The sequence below is a fragment of the Ranitomeya variabilis genome, chromosome 1 (assembly GCF_051348905.1).
Source record: "Ranitomeya variabilis isolate aRanVar5 chromosome 1, aRanVar5.hap1, whole genome shotgun sequence".
Lineage (NCBI taxonomy): Eukaryota > Metazoa > Chordata > Amphibia > Anura > Dendrobatidae > Ranitomeya > Ranitomeya variabilis.
This window is the reverse complement of record NC_135232.1, coordinates 9,215,296-9,230,403: the sequence shown is the minus strand read 5'-3', so window position 1 is coordinate 9,230,403 and position 15,108 is coordinate 9,215,296. Positions and strand designations below refer to the sequence as shown.

At 52.8% G+C, this 15,108-nt stretch overlaps 1 protein-coding gene across 2 annotated transcripts in view; it reads right to left on the bottom strand.

Moving 5' to 3' along the window:
• LOC143802086 (dual specificity testis-specific protein kinase 2-like) overlaps nucleotides 1–11,568 on the bottom strand; it is a 59,543-nt gene extending 47,975 nt beyond the window's left edge. Inside the window, exons 1-2 of one of the 2 annotated variants that reach the window (XM_077281302.1) lie at nucleotides 11,384–11,568; nucleotides 8,997–9,163 (exon numbers count right to left, since the gene is read on the bottom strand). In XM_077281302.1, the coding sequence (XP_077137417.1) occupies nucleotides 8,997–9,134 (138 nt within the window). In that variant the 5' untranslated portion in view covers nucleotides 9,135–9,163; nucleotides 11,384–11,568. Of the gene's footprint in view, nucleotides 1–8,996; nucleotides 9,979–11,383 lie in introns of both variants that reach the window. The other variant, XM_077281301.1, reaches the window with a different exon arrangement.
• Between the last annotated feature and the right edge of the window lie 3,540 nt (nucleotides 11,569–15,108).

The following is a 15,108-nucleotide window of genomic DNA, read 5'->3' as shown; positions in this document are numbered from 1 at the left end:
CATGAACTGTGACACCAGGCTCTGTGACAATCTCATGTTTCACTAGCCTAGTCTGGCCAGGTTTTTCCGAGAAAAACTGTTGGTTCTGTAACAAAAACTGCTTAACCTCAGATTTTTGTCGTTCAGAGAGAGTCTCGGCAATCTGTACCTCCGGTACGGTCGGTGAGCAAACCGGACGGGGCAGATCCGCAGTTAGGGCAGCGCAGTCTTTCCAGGGTTTTATCAGATTCACATGATAAATCTGTTCTGGTTTTCTCTTACCAGGCTGGTGCACTTTATAGTTTACTTCTCCAACTCGTTCCATGACCTCAAAGGGGCCCTGCCATTTCGCCAGAAATTTACTATCCACCGTAGGGATTAGGATCAACACCCTATCCCCGGGTGCAAGTGTACGGACCTTGGCGCCTCTATCATAACTTTGCCTCTGGGCCTGTAACATATGTTCCCTAACAAGGGGCATGACAGCAGCAATACGGTCCTGCATTTGCGTTACATGGTCTATCACCGTTTTAAAGGGAGTGACTTGACCTTCCCAGGTTTCTTTTGCGACGTCCAACAGTCCACGGGGACGACGGGCGTATAATAGCTCGAAAGGCGAGAACCCTGTGGAAGACTGGGGAACTTCCCTAATGGCAAACAGCAAATAGGGTAACAAGTAATCCCAGTTCTTCCCATCTTTGTCTATCGCCTTCCGGAGCATCTTTTTTAAGGTTTTATTGAACCGCTCAACCAACCCATCTGTTTGAGGGTGATAGACAGATGTACGCAACGGATCTATTTGTAAGAGTCTGCAGAGCTCCTTCATTACCCTCGACATAAAGGGAGTCCCCTGGTCGGTGAGTATCTGTTTTGGAATTCCTACCCGACTAAACACTTGCACCAATTCTTTGGCGATCGTTTTGGTAGCAGTGTTACGCAAAGGGATGGCTTCCGGGTAGCGAGTGGCATAGTCCATGATGACGAGGATATGTTGGTGCCCACGTGCGGACCGGGGAAGGGGCCCAACCAAATCCATCCCAATTCTCTCAAAAGGGACCCCAATGATAGGGAGGGGTACCAAAGGGCTACAGTACCGAGGTTTAGGTGCCGAGATTTGGCACCCTGGACAGGACTCACAATAGTTACGCACATCATTGTGTATTCCAGGCCACACAAAACAATGCAATATTCTTTCTGTGGTTTTTTGTACCCCCAGATGTCCCCCCATTATATGTCTGTGGGCCAGGTCCAGTACCTTCCGCCGATAAGGTTTGGGTACCACTAACTGTTGCACAGTGTCTTCCCCTTTTTTTTCTACCTGGTAGAGTAAATCATTTTCAAGAACCATGTACGGGTACGCTAGCCTAGTGTCAGGTTCTACGGGTACGCTATCTATCATTTTTACATTTTTCCTAGCCTGAGTCAGGGTAGGATCTTTCATTTGTTCGCTGTGGAAGTCATCCAACTGGACTCCCAAATCTGGTAGGCAGGGTGCGGGATGGCTGTCTGCCTCCGCCTCTCGCTGAGTTTCCTCAGTTTCCTCAGTTTCCCCAGCCATAACTGAGAAGGGGTACTGAAGGTTAGATTCACTAATCTCCCCAGCAGCATCTTCCTGTGGGGCCTCCTCTAGGGGCTCGGGACCTCCAGGTAGCATGGGAGAAGATTCACGGTCACAGCTACCGTGAAGGAGCAACTGATTCTCCCACAACTGCCAGAAAAGAGGAAAATCCCTGCCCAAGATTATATCCTGTAACAATGCGGGAACGAGTCCCACTTTGTGTTGCACAGACCCATAGGGAGTGGAGATACATATATGACCGCTGTAGGATATGAGCAGGTGTCACCATGCACACACGTTACAGAAAACTTGTCAGACGGACTAGTTGGACGTGCTATCAGACTGGCTTTCACTAGAGTCACCACACTTCCAGAGTCTAGTAATGCCACAACGTTTTTCCCCCATCTACAGACAATTCACACAGATGTTTTACTGTATCATTTTGACCCGCATTCACACTTACTAGCCGTGTAACCAAAGACATGCGTTTCTTAGAGTCCGTAACGTCGCACTGCATGGGTTCAGTGGTAACAGGACAGTTTGCAGAAACATGGCCCTTCTCATGGCAACGGAAACACCTAACAGGCCCCCTACTGAGACCACCGTCCAATACTCTCGGTCTCGGAGTGCGAGCAGTCCCGGGTTCCTCCCCCACAGTTTTTGGCAATTTTCCTTCCCCCGCAGTCCCTGGAACAGTCTTACCGGTTCCACGAGGAGGAGGTACAGTTCGGGTAGTAGCGGTATCATCAGGAAGTCCTTCCGCCACGGAATAACGCTCCACCAAGTCCACCAGTTGATCCGCTGTCGCGGGATTTCCTTGGCTCACCCACTTTTTCAGCGCCGGTGGTAGTACTCTCAGGTACTTGTCCAGAACGACCCGCTGGATTATCTCCGGAGTTGTCAGTACCTCGGGTTGCAGCCATTTCTTTATCAAGTAGATCAGGTCGAACATCTGCGATCGCGGCGGTTTATCTTGGTGATAGGTCCACTGATGTACCCTCTGTGCACGGACAGCCGTCGTCACACCCAGCCGGGCCAGGACCTCAGCTTTCAGCCTCTCAAAGTCCTGAGCGACTTCCGGGTCCAAGTCATGGTAAGCTTTTTGGGCCTCACCGGAGAGAAACGGAGCAATTAGATCGGCCCATCGTGCCTTCGGCCACTTCTCCCTCAGCGCCGTCCGCTCAAACGTTGTCAGGTACGCCTCGACGTCATCTTCTGCGGTCAGCTTTTGCCAGTATCGACTCACATGGATCCTCCTGGACTCTGCTTCCGGGTCAACCTCAGGCATGCTCACCAAGCGTTGCGCCACCTGTTGGAGAAGCTGGCGGTCTGCAGCCGTCATGTCCAGTAACTCCTTCAGCTGTGCGGCCATCAAGCGATTAGCTTCCTGCTGTGCCGCAGTGGCCTGCTGCTGTACGGCAGTGGACTGTACTAGGGCTTTCACCACGTCTTCCATACTGTCGCCTGTGCCACGCGTTGCCCGCGTTCTCCACCACAATGTGACAAAACACTCCGGGATCGCCTTTGCTGGGGTCAAAGGTCACGTGGTTTGTGCATTGAACTCTGAGGCGACAGCAGGTTTCCAAGTTGACTGACCTCAAGTCAGGTTTATTAAAGTGAAAGCAAATACAGAAAACAAAACATAAAAATAAATCCTAGCCTGTCCGGCGCTAACTAAACAAATACGTTCCTATCTAACAACTGGGGGGGCTTCTCCCTCCCAGCTAACATTACATAGATCAGGAGCACAGCTCTCACTCACGTTTGTCTCACACAGACAGGCATTCTGTGTGCCCCAGGCTGACACCTGAAACCTCCAGCTGGTCAGCCTTTATTCCTGCACTTATTAACCCCTCGGTATCCTGAAGATACTGAGCGGCCTAATTCACATAGGACAAATACCTGGGCGAGATATACCTGCCCCGACTACCAGACCGACATGACTCTTACAGTGTCTCTAATTCAGATGTTGCCAAAAAAAAAAACCTATCAGAAGCTTCTAAACACAAGACATCGTCATATGGGCAGTCCAGAATTGTGTAAAGGCATAGTAGTAATCTTTGTGCATAAAAACGTTTGAGTTTTCGATAAGTAATAAAAATGCCTTAAAACATTCTCTCTCGCTCTCATTCTGGCTTTTGGCAAATATTAATAATTATGGTAATCCTAATTGACTTAAAACTGTGAAAGGCTTATTGTGATTTCATGTCAGATATTAAGAACATCATGTAGATGTGTCTTTTTTACATACAACTGTATATATCTTCACAAGACCTCATAAGCACCTATTCCCCACAGTACACAAGACCCTACAACCAGGGCTGTGGAGTCTGTAAGCCAAACCACCGACTCCGACTCCCCAATTTCCCTGACTTCCGACTCCACAGCACTGCCTCACTACTGAGATCCTCGGATCAGGAACAGAACAGCCATTTATAGGACATTCTTATGAAAACATTTACAGCACATCCTACATTGTACTACTGCACCCAGCGTATTATATATGTTAGGAGTCGGAATCGCTCCATTTATACTGACTCCACCAAAATGGACACCGACTCCCGAATCCACAGCCCTGCCTGCAACCTCCTGTTCACAAAGCAAGGAGAGAAATTAAAGGACTATTCCCATCTCCAAGATCCGATCCCAATATGTAGTAGGTGTAATAATAATATTAGCATTACCTGTAATTAGAAATGTAGTATAGATTTTTCGGATTCGCGCTCTTTCCTCGTGTGCAGGCATTGCAGGATCTTCGGTATCCATAGTTACGACCACTGATACAGTGACAGATAGCGAGTTGCTAGTGGTCGTAACCATTTATATTCAAGGTCCTGCAATTCCTGCACATGAGGAAAAAGACAGTGAATCAGAAACTAAACGACATTTCTAATTGGAGGCATTTGCTAATATTATTGTTATTACATCTACTATATATTGGGGTAGGATCGGGGAGATGCGAATACCCGTAACTGAGCCTCTGACTTAACTTCTCAAAAATGTGTTTCAATAACAGAGATGAGATTGGCACTGCCAGCGGGATTCTCTGCTGCTTTACCCAATAAATGCAAGCAAAACATTAATAATAATAATCTTTATTTTTATATAGCGCTTAACATATTCCGCAGCGCTTTACAGACATTATCATCACTGTCCCCGATGGGGCTCACAATCTAAATTCCCTATCAGTATGTCTTTGGATTGTGGGAGGAAACCGGAGAACCCGGAGGAAACCCACGCAAACACGGAGAGAACATACAAACTCCTTGCAGATGTTGTCCTGGGTGGGATTTGAACCCAGGACTCCAGCGCTGCAAGGCTGCAGTGCTAACCACTGAGCCACCGTGCTGCCCTACATTAGAAAAACACTGATCGAGAATGGTGGACACAAATACGGAGCAAGACGTTGCTGACAGAAAAAACATTGCAAACCCAGACACTTGGAACATCCACAATTCTTGTGGAAAAACGTGCAGCAAGAACTTGTATAAGGAGCAACATGGTGGTGGGAGAAAGAAAAAGGAGGGAGACGATAGTGGAGGAAGCATGATGGCAGAAGGAACATGAAGGTGGAAGCAGTGACACGGTTATTAGACTGCATTCCTGCAAAGTCAGGACGTCTTTTAGTTATTAGACACTTTCATCACCATCAAACCAAGGGCTCATGCTCATCTTTAGGAACCTTCGCCGACTAATAACGCAGATCATATGCACCTTCATCACCATCATACCAAGTGCTCATCTCCAGGAACCTTCACCAACCAGTATCGCAGATCATCTGCACTTTCATCACTGTCATACCAAGTGCTCATCTCCAGGAACCTTCACCAACCAATATCGCAGATCATCTGCACCTTCATCACCATCATACCAAGTGCTCATCTCCAGGAACCTTCACTAATCAATATCGCAGATCATCTGCACCTTCACCACTGTCATACCAAGTGCTCATCTCCAGGAACCTTCACCAACCAGTATCGCAGATCATCTGCACTTTCATCACTGTCATACCAAGTGCTCAGCTCCAGGAACCTTCACCAACCAATATCGCAGATCATCTGCACCTTCACCACTGTCATACCAAGTGCTCATCTCCAGGAACCTTCACCAACCAATATCGCAGATCATCTGCACCTTCATCACCATCATACCAAGTGCTCATCTCCAGGAACCTTCGCCAGCCAATATCGCAGATCATCTGCACCTTCATCACCATCATACCAAGTGCTCATCTCCAGGAACCTTCGCCAGCCAATATCGCAGATCATCTGCACCTTCATCACCATCATACCAAGTGCTCAGCTCCCGGAACCTTCACCAACCAATATCGCAGATCATCTGCACCTTCATCACCATCATACCAAATGCTCAGCTCCAGGAACCTTCACCAACCAATATCGCGGATCATCTGCACCTTCATCACCATCATACCAAGTGTGCTCAGCTCCAGGAACCTTCACCAACCAATATCGCAGATCATCTGCACCTTCATCACCATCATACCAAGTGCTCAGCTCCCGGAACCTTCGCCAGCCAATATTGCAGATTATCTGCACCTTCATCACCATCATACCAAGTGTTCATCTCCAGGAACCTTCGCCAGCCAATATCGCAGATCATCTGCACCTTCATCACCATCATACCAAGTGCTCATCTCCAGGAACCTTCGGCAGCCAATATTGCAGATTATCTGCATCTTCATCACAGGTCATACCAAATGCTCAGCTCCATTAACATTTGCCATCCCATATAGCAGATCATCTGCACCATCAACACTGTCATACCAAGTGCTCAGCTTCAGGAACCTTTGACAACCAATATTGCAGATCATCTGCACCTTCATCACTGTCATACCAAATGCTCAGCTCCAGGAACCTTTGACAACTAATATCACAGATCATCTGCACCTTCACCACTGTCATACCAAGTGCTCATCGCCAGGGACATTCGCCAACCAATATCACAGATTATCTGTACCTTCATCAATGTGATACCAAGCGCTCAACTCCAGGAACATTGATCCCCACCATTCTTTCTTCCTTGAAGTTTTACCCCTATGGTCCCTTGTGGCTTCCGGTGGAACAAGTTACTGATGTCTCAGTGTATTAACTCAGGTTTGGGAGGTTCCAGATGAAAATCTTCTGAGTCTGACATAAGCCCCTTATTACAGCATTATGACGCCCTGAAGTAAGCGCTCAGCATGAATTAACCCAATCATATCCAGAAGAATAGGACTGCGCCGCCACTCACGGAAACCTCAGGCTTCATTCACATCACAGACAATAAAATACCTGGAGCCTCAGGAGTGACCCCACACGAGGTCAACCATGCTGTATACGAGAGATTTGATCCAGAGGAATGATACATTACTGCGTCCATATTAGTGTTCTCTCTACGTCCCCCACACCTAAAATACTCCAGTCTGAACTAGGCCTTATATTCCATGTTACGAGCACTATTCTAAATTCTGCATTTCTACACATCCAGCATGGAGGACGTTGTAGACACATCTTACACCGTGTGTATTACTGGAGTAATATGGGGAATGAGGGGATAGCCCTGTGTTTCTTCGTGTCTTAGCCTGGAATACTGAAGTGACTTTATTAAAGGCTGACCTCAAACGGATGAGGGGAAAAAAACAGAGACGGGTGATCCAGCCACAGAGACCAAGCCGAAACTGGCCAAGACGACCTCCATATTTGGAAGGAGGGAATCCTCCACATCGTGTCCACACACACACTGGGGGCACCCTCCACATCACGTCCATACACGCCGGAGGAACCCTCCACATCGCATCCACATGCGCAGGGGGCGTCCTCACCATCGCATCCATGCATGCAGGGGGCACCCTCCACATTAAGTCCACACACACTGGGGGCATCCTCCCCATTAAGTCCACACACACTGGGGGCATCCTCCCCATTAAGTCCACACACACTGGGGGCATCCTCCCCATTAAGTCCACACACACTGGGGGCATCCTCCCCATTAAGTCCACACACACTGGGGGCATCCTCCCCATTAAGTCCACACACACTGGGGGCATCCTCCCCATTAAGTCCACACACACTGGGGGCATCCTCCCCATTAAGTCCACACACACTGGGGGCATCCTCCCCATTAAGTCCACACACACTGGGGGCATCCTCCCCATTAAGTCCACACACACTGGGGGCATCCTCCCCATTAAGTCCACACACACTGGGGGCATCCTCCCCATTAAGTCCACACACACTGGGGGCATCCTCCCCATTAAGTCCACACACACTGGGGGCATCCTCCCCATTAAGTCCACACACACTGGGGGCATCCTCCCCATTAAGTCCACACACACTGGGGGCATCCTCCCCATTAAGTCCACACACACTGGGGGCATCCTCCCCATTAAGTCCACACACACTGGGGGCATCCTCCCCATTAAGTCCACACACACTGGGGGCATCCTCCCCATTAAGTCCACACACACTGGGGGCATCCTCCCCATTAAGTCCACACACACTGGGGGCATCCTCCCCATTAAGTCCACACACACTGGGGGCATCCTCCCCATTAAGTCCACACACACTGGGGGCATCCTCCCCATTAAGTCCACACACACTGGGGGCATCCTCCCCATTAAGTCCACACACACTGGGGGCATCCTCCCCATTAAGTCCACACACACTGGGGGCATCCTCCCCATTAAGTCCACACACACTGGGGGCATCCTCCCCATTAAGTCCACACACACTGGGGGCATCCTCCCCATTAAGTCCACACACACTGGGGGCATCCTCCCCATTAAGTCCACACACACTGGGGGCATCCTCCCCATTAAGTCCACACACACTGGGGGCATCCTCCCCATTAAGTCCACACACACTGGGGGCATCCTCCCCATTAAGTCCACACACACTGGGGGCATCCTCCCCATTAAGTCCACACACACTGGGGGCATCCTCCCCATTAAGTCCACACACACTGGGGGCATCCTCCCCATTAAGTCCACACACACTGGGGGCATCCTCCCCATTAAGTCCACACACACTGGGGGCATCCTCCCCATTAAGTCCACACACACTGGGGGCATCCTCCCCATTAAGTCCACACACACTGGGGGCATCCTCCCCATTAAGTCCACACACACTGGGGGCATCCTCCCCATTAAGTCCACACACACTGGGGGCATCCTCCCCATTAAGTCCACACACACTGGGGGCATCCTCCCCATTAAGTCCACACACACTGGGGGCATCCTCCCCATTAAGTCCACACACACTGGGGGCATCCTCCCCATTAAGTCCACACACACTGGGGGCATCCTCCCCATTAAGTCCACACACACTGGGGGCATCCTCCCCATTAAGTCCACACACACTGGGGGCATCCTCCCCATTGCATCCATGCACGCAGGGGAGGATGCATCTGACTTGAGTATATGTCAGAATATATGCAGCTCTGGATGTGACTAGAGTCTTACCTTGAAGACTTCAGAGAAGAATCCAGACCCGATTTTTTCACAGTAGAAGTCATCAATGCGGGCGAGGTTGGAGACAGCGCTACGTAGGGCCCGGTAGGCGGAGGGGCGCAGACGGCATGAACCCTGACTGCTCAGCATCGCCCCATCTCCATCGCCCTCCACTTCTCCTGCCGATTCCATAGCAAAGGACTGGTCACATGTATCTCGACACCACAGGGGAGGGGCCCCTGACACTCAGAAGGGGCCACAGTCCACACACCAGATACAGCCACTAAATGCAGCGGGGTTATCCCCATGTGCGGCTGGTTATCGACAATCCAAGGTTTACGCTCTCCAATTCAACGACAATTCAAGGTGGCTTCGCCACATCACTGATAATCCAAGGAGGACACCCTCCGGTCAACGACAATCCAAGGTGGACACCCTCCGGTCAACGACAATCCAAGGTGGACAACCTCCGGTCAACGACAATCCAAGGTGGACAACCTCCGGTCAACGACAATCCAAGGTGGACAACCTCCGGTCAACGACAATCCAAGGTGGACAACCTCCGGTCAACGACAATCCAAGGTGGACAACCTCCGGTCAACGACAATCCAAGGTGGACAACCTCCGGTCAACGACAATCCAAGGTGGACAACCTCCGGTCAACGACAATCCAAGGTGGACAACCTCCGGTCAACGACAATCCAAGGTGGACAACCTCCGGTCAACGACAATCCAAGGTGGACAACCTCTGGTCAACGACAATCCAAGGAGGACACCCTCAAGTCAACGACAATCCAAGGTGGACAACCTCCGGTCAACGACAATCCAAGGTGGACACCCTCAGGTCAATGACAATCCAAGATGGACACCCTCAGGTCAACGAGAATCCAAGGTGGACACCCTACGGTCAACGACAATCCAAGGTGGACACCCTACGGTCAACGACAATCCAAGGTGGACACCCTACGGTCAACGACAATCCAAGGTGGACACCCTACGGTCAACGACAATACAAAGTGGACACCCTACTGGAACAGTCACTTAGCCTTTCCTTACTCCTATAACACCCTCCTGACCAGAGATCGCCCTAATAACACCCTCCTGACCAGAGATCACCACCACAATAACACCCTCCTGACCAGAGATCACCCTAATATCACCCTCCTGACCAGAGATCACCACCACAATAACACCCTCCTGACCAGAGATCACCCTAATATCACCCTCCTGACCAGAGATCACCACCACAATAACACCCTCCTGACCAGAGATCACCCTAATATCACCCTCCTGACCAGAGATCACCACCACAATAACACCCTCCTGACCAGAGATCACCCTAATATCACCCTCCTGACCAGAGATCACCACCACAATAACACCCTCCTGACCAGAGATCACCACCACAATAACACCCTCCTGACCAGAGATCACCCTAATATCACCCTCCTGACCAGAGATCACCACCACAATAACACCCTCCTGACCAGAGATCACCCTAATATCACCCTCCTGACCAGAGATCGCCCTAATAACACCCTCCTGACCAGAGATCGCCCTAATAACACCCTCCTGACCAGAGATTGCCCTAATAACACCCTCCTGACACCCTAACTCCTTCCTAAACAAACATCACCCCAATAACACCCTCCTGACCAGAGATAGCTCTAATAACACCCTCCAGACCAGGGATCGCCCTAACACCACCCTCCTATCCGTAGAACACCCTAATAACACCGTCCTGTCCAAAGATCGCCCTAATAACACCCTCCTGACCACAGATCGCCCTAATAATACTCTCCAGATCAGAGATCGGCCTAATAACACCCTACTGACCAGAGATCACCCTAATAACACCCTCCTGACCGTAGAACACCCTAATAACACCCTCCTGACCAGAGATCGCCCTAATAACACCCTCCTGACCAGAAATCGCCTTAAAAACACCCTCCTGACCGTAGAACACCCTAATAACACCCTCCTGACCGTAGAACACCCTAATAACACCCTCCTGACCGTAGAACACCCTAATAACACCCTCCTGACCAGAGATCGCCCTAATAACACCCTCCTGACCAGAAATCGCCTTAAAAACACCCTCCTGACCGTAGAACACCCTAATAACACCCTCCTGACCGTAGAACACCCTAATAACACCCTCCTGACCGTAGAACACCCTAATAACACCCTCCTGACCGTAGAACACCCTAATAACACCCTCCTGACCGTAGAACACCCTAATAACACCCTCCTGACCGTAGAACACCCTAATAACACCCTCCTGACCGTAGAACACCCTAATAACACCCTCCTGTCACACTACCACCTTCCTAAGCACACATCACCCCAATAACACCCTCCTGACCAGAGATCACCCGCCGTCTCCCGGTCTCCCTCACCCCGGCTCCTGTGGTGGCCCCGCTGACCGTTCCTTCCTCCGCTGTCCTCGTTCCTCTGCACAGACACCCGCTCCAGGCCGCCGGACACTGAGCAGTGACAGCGGAGGCGGGGGCGGAGCTCAGAGAAGAGACTGAGGGGGCGGGGAGAAGAGGAAACCACGCCCTTCTCACACCGGAAGAAGAGAAGTTACAGAGGTCATGTGATCGGTTACCAGGGAGACAGAGTCCGAGATAGGAGAGAGAGAGGAGGAGATACCGGGACAGAGGGTCTGACAGGAGAGAGGGGGAGATACCGGGGACAGAGGGTCTGACAGGAGAGAGGAGGAGATACCGGGGACAGAGGATCTGACAGGAGAGAGGGGGAGATACCGGGGACAGAGGGTCTGACAGGAGAGAGGGGGAGATACCGGGGACAGAGGGTCTGACAGGAGAGAGGGGGAGATACCGGGGACAGAGGATCTGACAGGAGAGAGGGGGAGATACCGGGGACAGAGGGTCTGACAGGAAAGAGGGGGAGATACCGGGGACAGAGGGTCTGACAGGAGAGAGGAGGAGATACCGGGGACAGAGGGTCTGACAGGAAAGAGGGGGAGATACCGGGGACAGAGGGTCTGACAGGAGAGAGGAGGAGATACCGGGGACAGAGGGTCTGACAGGAGAGAGGGGGAGATACCGGGGACAGAGGGTCTGACAGGAGAGAAGGGGAGATACCGGGACAGAGGGTCTGACAGGAGAGAGGAGGAGATACCGGGGACAGAGGGTCTGACAGGAGAGAGGAGGAGATACCGGGGACAGAGGGTCTGACAGGAGAGAGGAGGAGATACCGGGGACAGAGGGTCTGACAGGAGAGAGGAGGAGATACCGGGGACAGAGGGTCTGACAGGAGAGAGGAGGAGATACCGGGGACAGAGGGTCTGACAGGAGAGAGGAGGAGATACCGGGGACAGAGGGTCTGACAGGAGAGAGGGGGAGATACCGGGGACAGAGGGTCTGACAGGAGAGAGGAGGAGATACCGGGAACAGAGGGTCTGACAGGATAGAGGGGGAGATACCGGGGACAGAGGGTCTGACAGGAGAGAGGAGGAGATACCGGGAACAGAGGGTCTGACAGGAGAGAGGAGGAGATACCGGGGACAGAGGGTCTGACAGGAGAGAGGAGGAGATACCGGGGACAGAGGGTCTGACAGGAGAGAGGAGGAGATACCGGGGACAGAGGGTCTGACAGGAGAGAGGAGGAGATACCGAGACAGAGGGTCTGACAGGAGAGAGGGGGAGATACCGGGGACAGGGGGTCTGACAGGAGAGAGGGGGAGATACAGGGGACAGAGGGTCTGACAGGAGAGAGGGGGAGATACCGGGACAGAGGGTCTGACAGGAGAGAGGGGGAGATACCGGGGACAGAGGGTCTGACAGGAGAGAGGAGGAGATACCGGGGACAGAGGGTCTGACAGGAGAGAGGAGGAGATACCGGGACAGAGGGTCTGACAGGAGAGAGGAGGAGATACCGGGGACAGAGGGTCTGACAGGAGAGAGGAGGAGATACCGGGGACAGAGGGTCTGACAGGAGAGAGGAGGAGATACCGGGGACAGAGGATCTGACAGGAGAGAGGGGGAGATACCGGGGACAGAGGGTCTGACAGGAGAGAGGGGGAGATACCGGGGACAGAGGGTCTGACAGGAGAGAAGGGGAGATACCGGGACAGAGGGTCTGACAGGAGAGAGGAGGAGATACCGGGGACAGAGGGTCTGACAGGAGAGAGGAGGAGATACCGGGGACAGAGGGTCTGACAGGAGAGAGGAGGAGATACCGGGGACAGAGGGTCTGACAGGAGAGAGGAGGAGATACCGGGGACAGAGGGTCTGACAGGAGAGAGGAGGAGATACCGGGGACAGAGGGTCTGACAGGAGAGAGGAGGAGATACCGGGGACAGAGGGTCTGACAGGAGAGAGGAGGAGATACCGGGACAGAGGGTCTGACAGGAGAGAGGGGGAGATACCGGGGACAGGGGGTCTGACAGGAGAGAGGGGGAGATACAGGGGACAGAGGGTCTGACAGGAGAGAGGGGGAGATACCGGGACAGAGGGTCTGACAGGAGAGAGGGGGAGATACCGGGGACAGAGGGTCTGACAGGAGAGAGGGGGAGATACCGGGGACAGAGGCTCTGACAGGAGAGAGGAGGAGATACCGGGGACAGAGGGTCTGACAGGAGAGAGGGGGAGATACCGGGGACAGAGGGTCTGACAGGAGAGAGGAGGAGATACCGGGGACAGAGGCTCTGACAGGAGAGAGGGGGAGATACCGGGGACAGAGGGTCTGACAGGAGAGAGGAGGAGATACCGGGGACAGAGGGTCTGACAGGAGAGAGGAGGAGATACCGGGGACAGAGGGTCTGACAGGAGAGAGGGGGAGATACCGGGACAGAGGGTCTGACAGGAGAGAGGAGGAGATACCGGGACAGAGGGTCTGACAGGAGAGAGGAGGAGATACCGGGGACAGAGGGTCTGACAGGAGAGAGGAGGAGATACCGGGGACAGAGGGTCTGACAGGAGAGAGGAGGAGATACCGGGGACAGAGGGTCTGACAGGAGAGAGGGGGAGATACCGGGGACAGAGGGTCTGACAGGAGAGAGGGGGAGATACCGGGGACAGAGGGTCTGACAGGAGAGAGGGGGAGATACCGGGGAAAGAAGGTCTGACAGGAGAGATACCGAGGACAGAGGGTCTGACAGGAGAGAGGAGGAGATACCGGGGACAGAGGGTCTGACAGGAGAGAGGAGGAGATACCGGGACAGAGGGTCTGACAGGAGAGAGGAGGAGATACCGGGGACAGAGGGTCTGACAGGAGAGAGGAGGAGATACCGGGGACAGAGGGTCTGACAGGAGAGAGGAGGAGATACCGGGGACAGAGGGTCTGACAGGAGAGAGGGGGAGATACCGGGGACAGTGGGTCTGACAGGAGAGAGGAGGAGATACCGGGAACAGAGAGTCTGACAGGAGAGAGGAGGAGATACCGGGACAGAGGGTCTGACAGGAGAGAGGAGGAGATACCGGGGACAGAGGCTCTGACAGGAGAGAGGGGGAGATACCGGGGACAGAGGGTCTGACAGGAGAGAGGAGGAGATACCGGGGACAGAGGGTCTGACAGGAGAGAGGAGGAGATACCGAGGACAGAGGGTCTGACAGGAGAGAGGAGGAGATACCGGGGACAGAGGGTCTGACAGGAGAGAGGGGGAGATACCGGGGACAGAGGCTCTGACAGGAGAGAGGGGGAGATACCGGGACAGAGGGTCTGACAGGAGAGAGGGGGAGATACCGGGACAGAGGGTCTGACAGGAGAGAGGAGGAGATACCGGGGACAGAGGGTCTGACAGGAGAGAGGAGGAGATACCGGGGACAGAGGGTCTGACAGGAGAGAGGAGGAGATACCGGGGACAGAGGGTCTGACAGGAGAGAGGGGGAGATACCGGGGACAGAGGGTCTGACAGGAGAGAGGAGGAGATACCGGGGACAGAGGGTCTGACAGGAGAGAGGAGGAGATACCGGGGACAGAGGGTCTGACAGGAGAGAGGGGGAGATACCGGGAACAGAGGGTCTGACAGGAGAGAGGAGGAGATACCGGGGACAGAGGGTCTGACAGGAGAGAGGAGGAGATACCGGGAACAGAGGGTCTGACAGGATAGAGGGGGAGATACCGGGGACAGAGGGTCTGACAGGAGAGAGGAGGA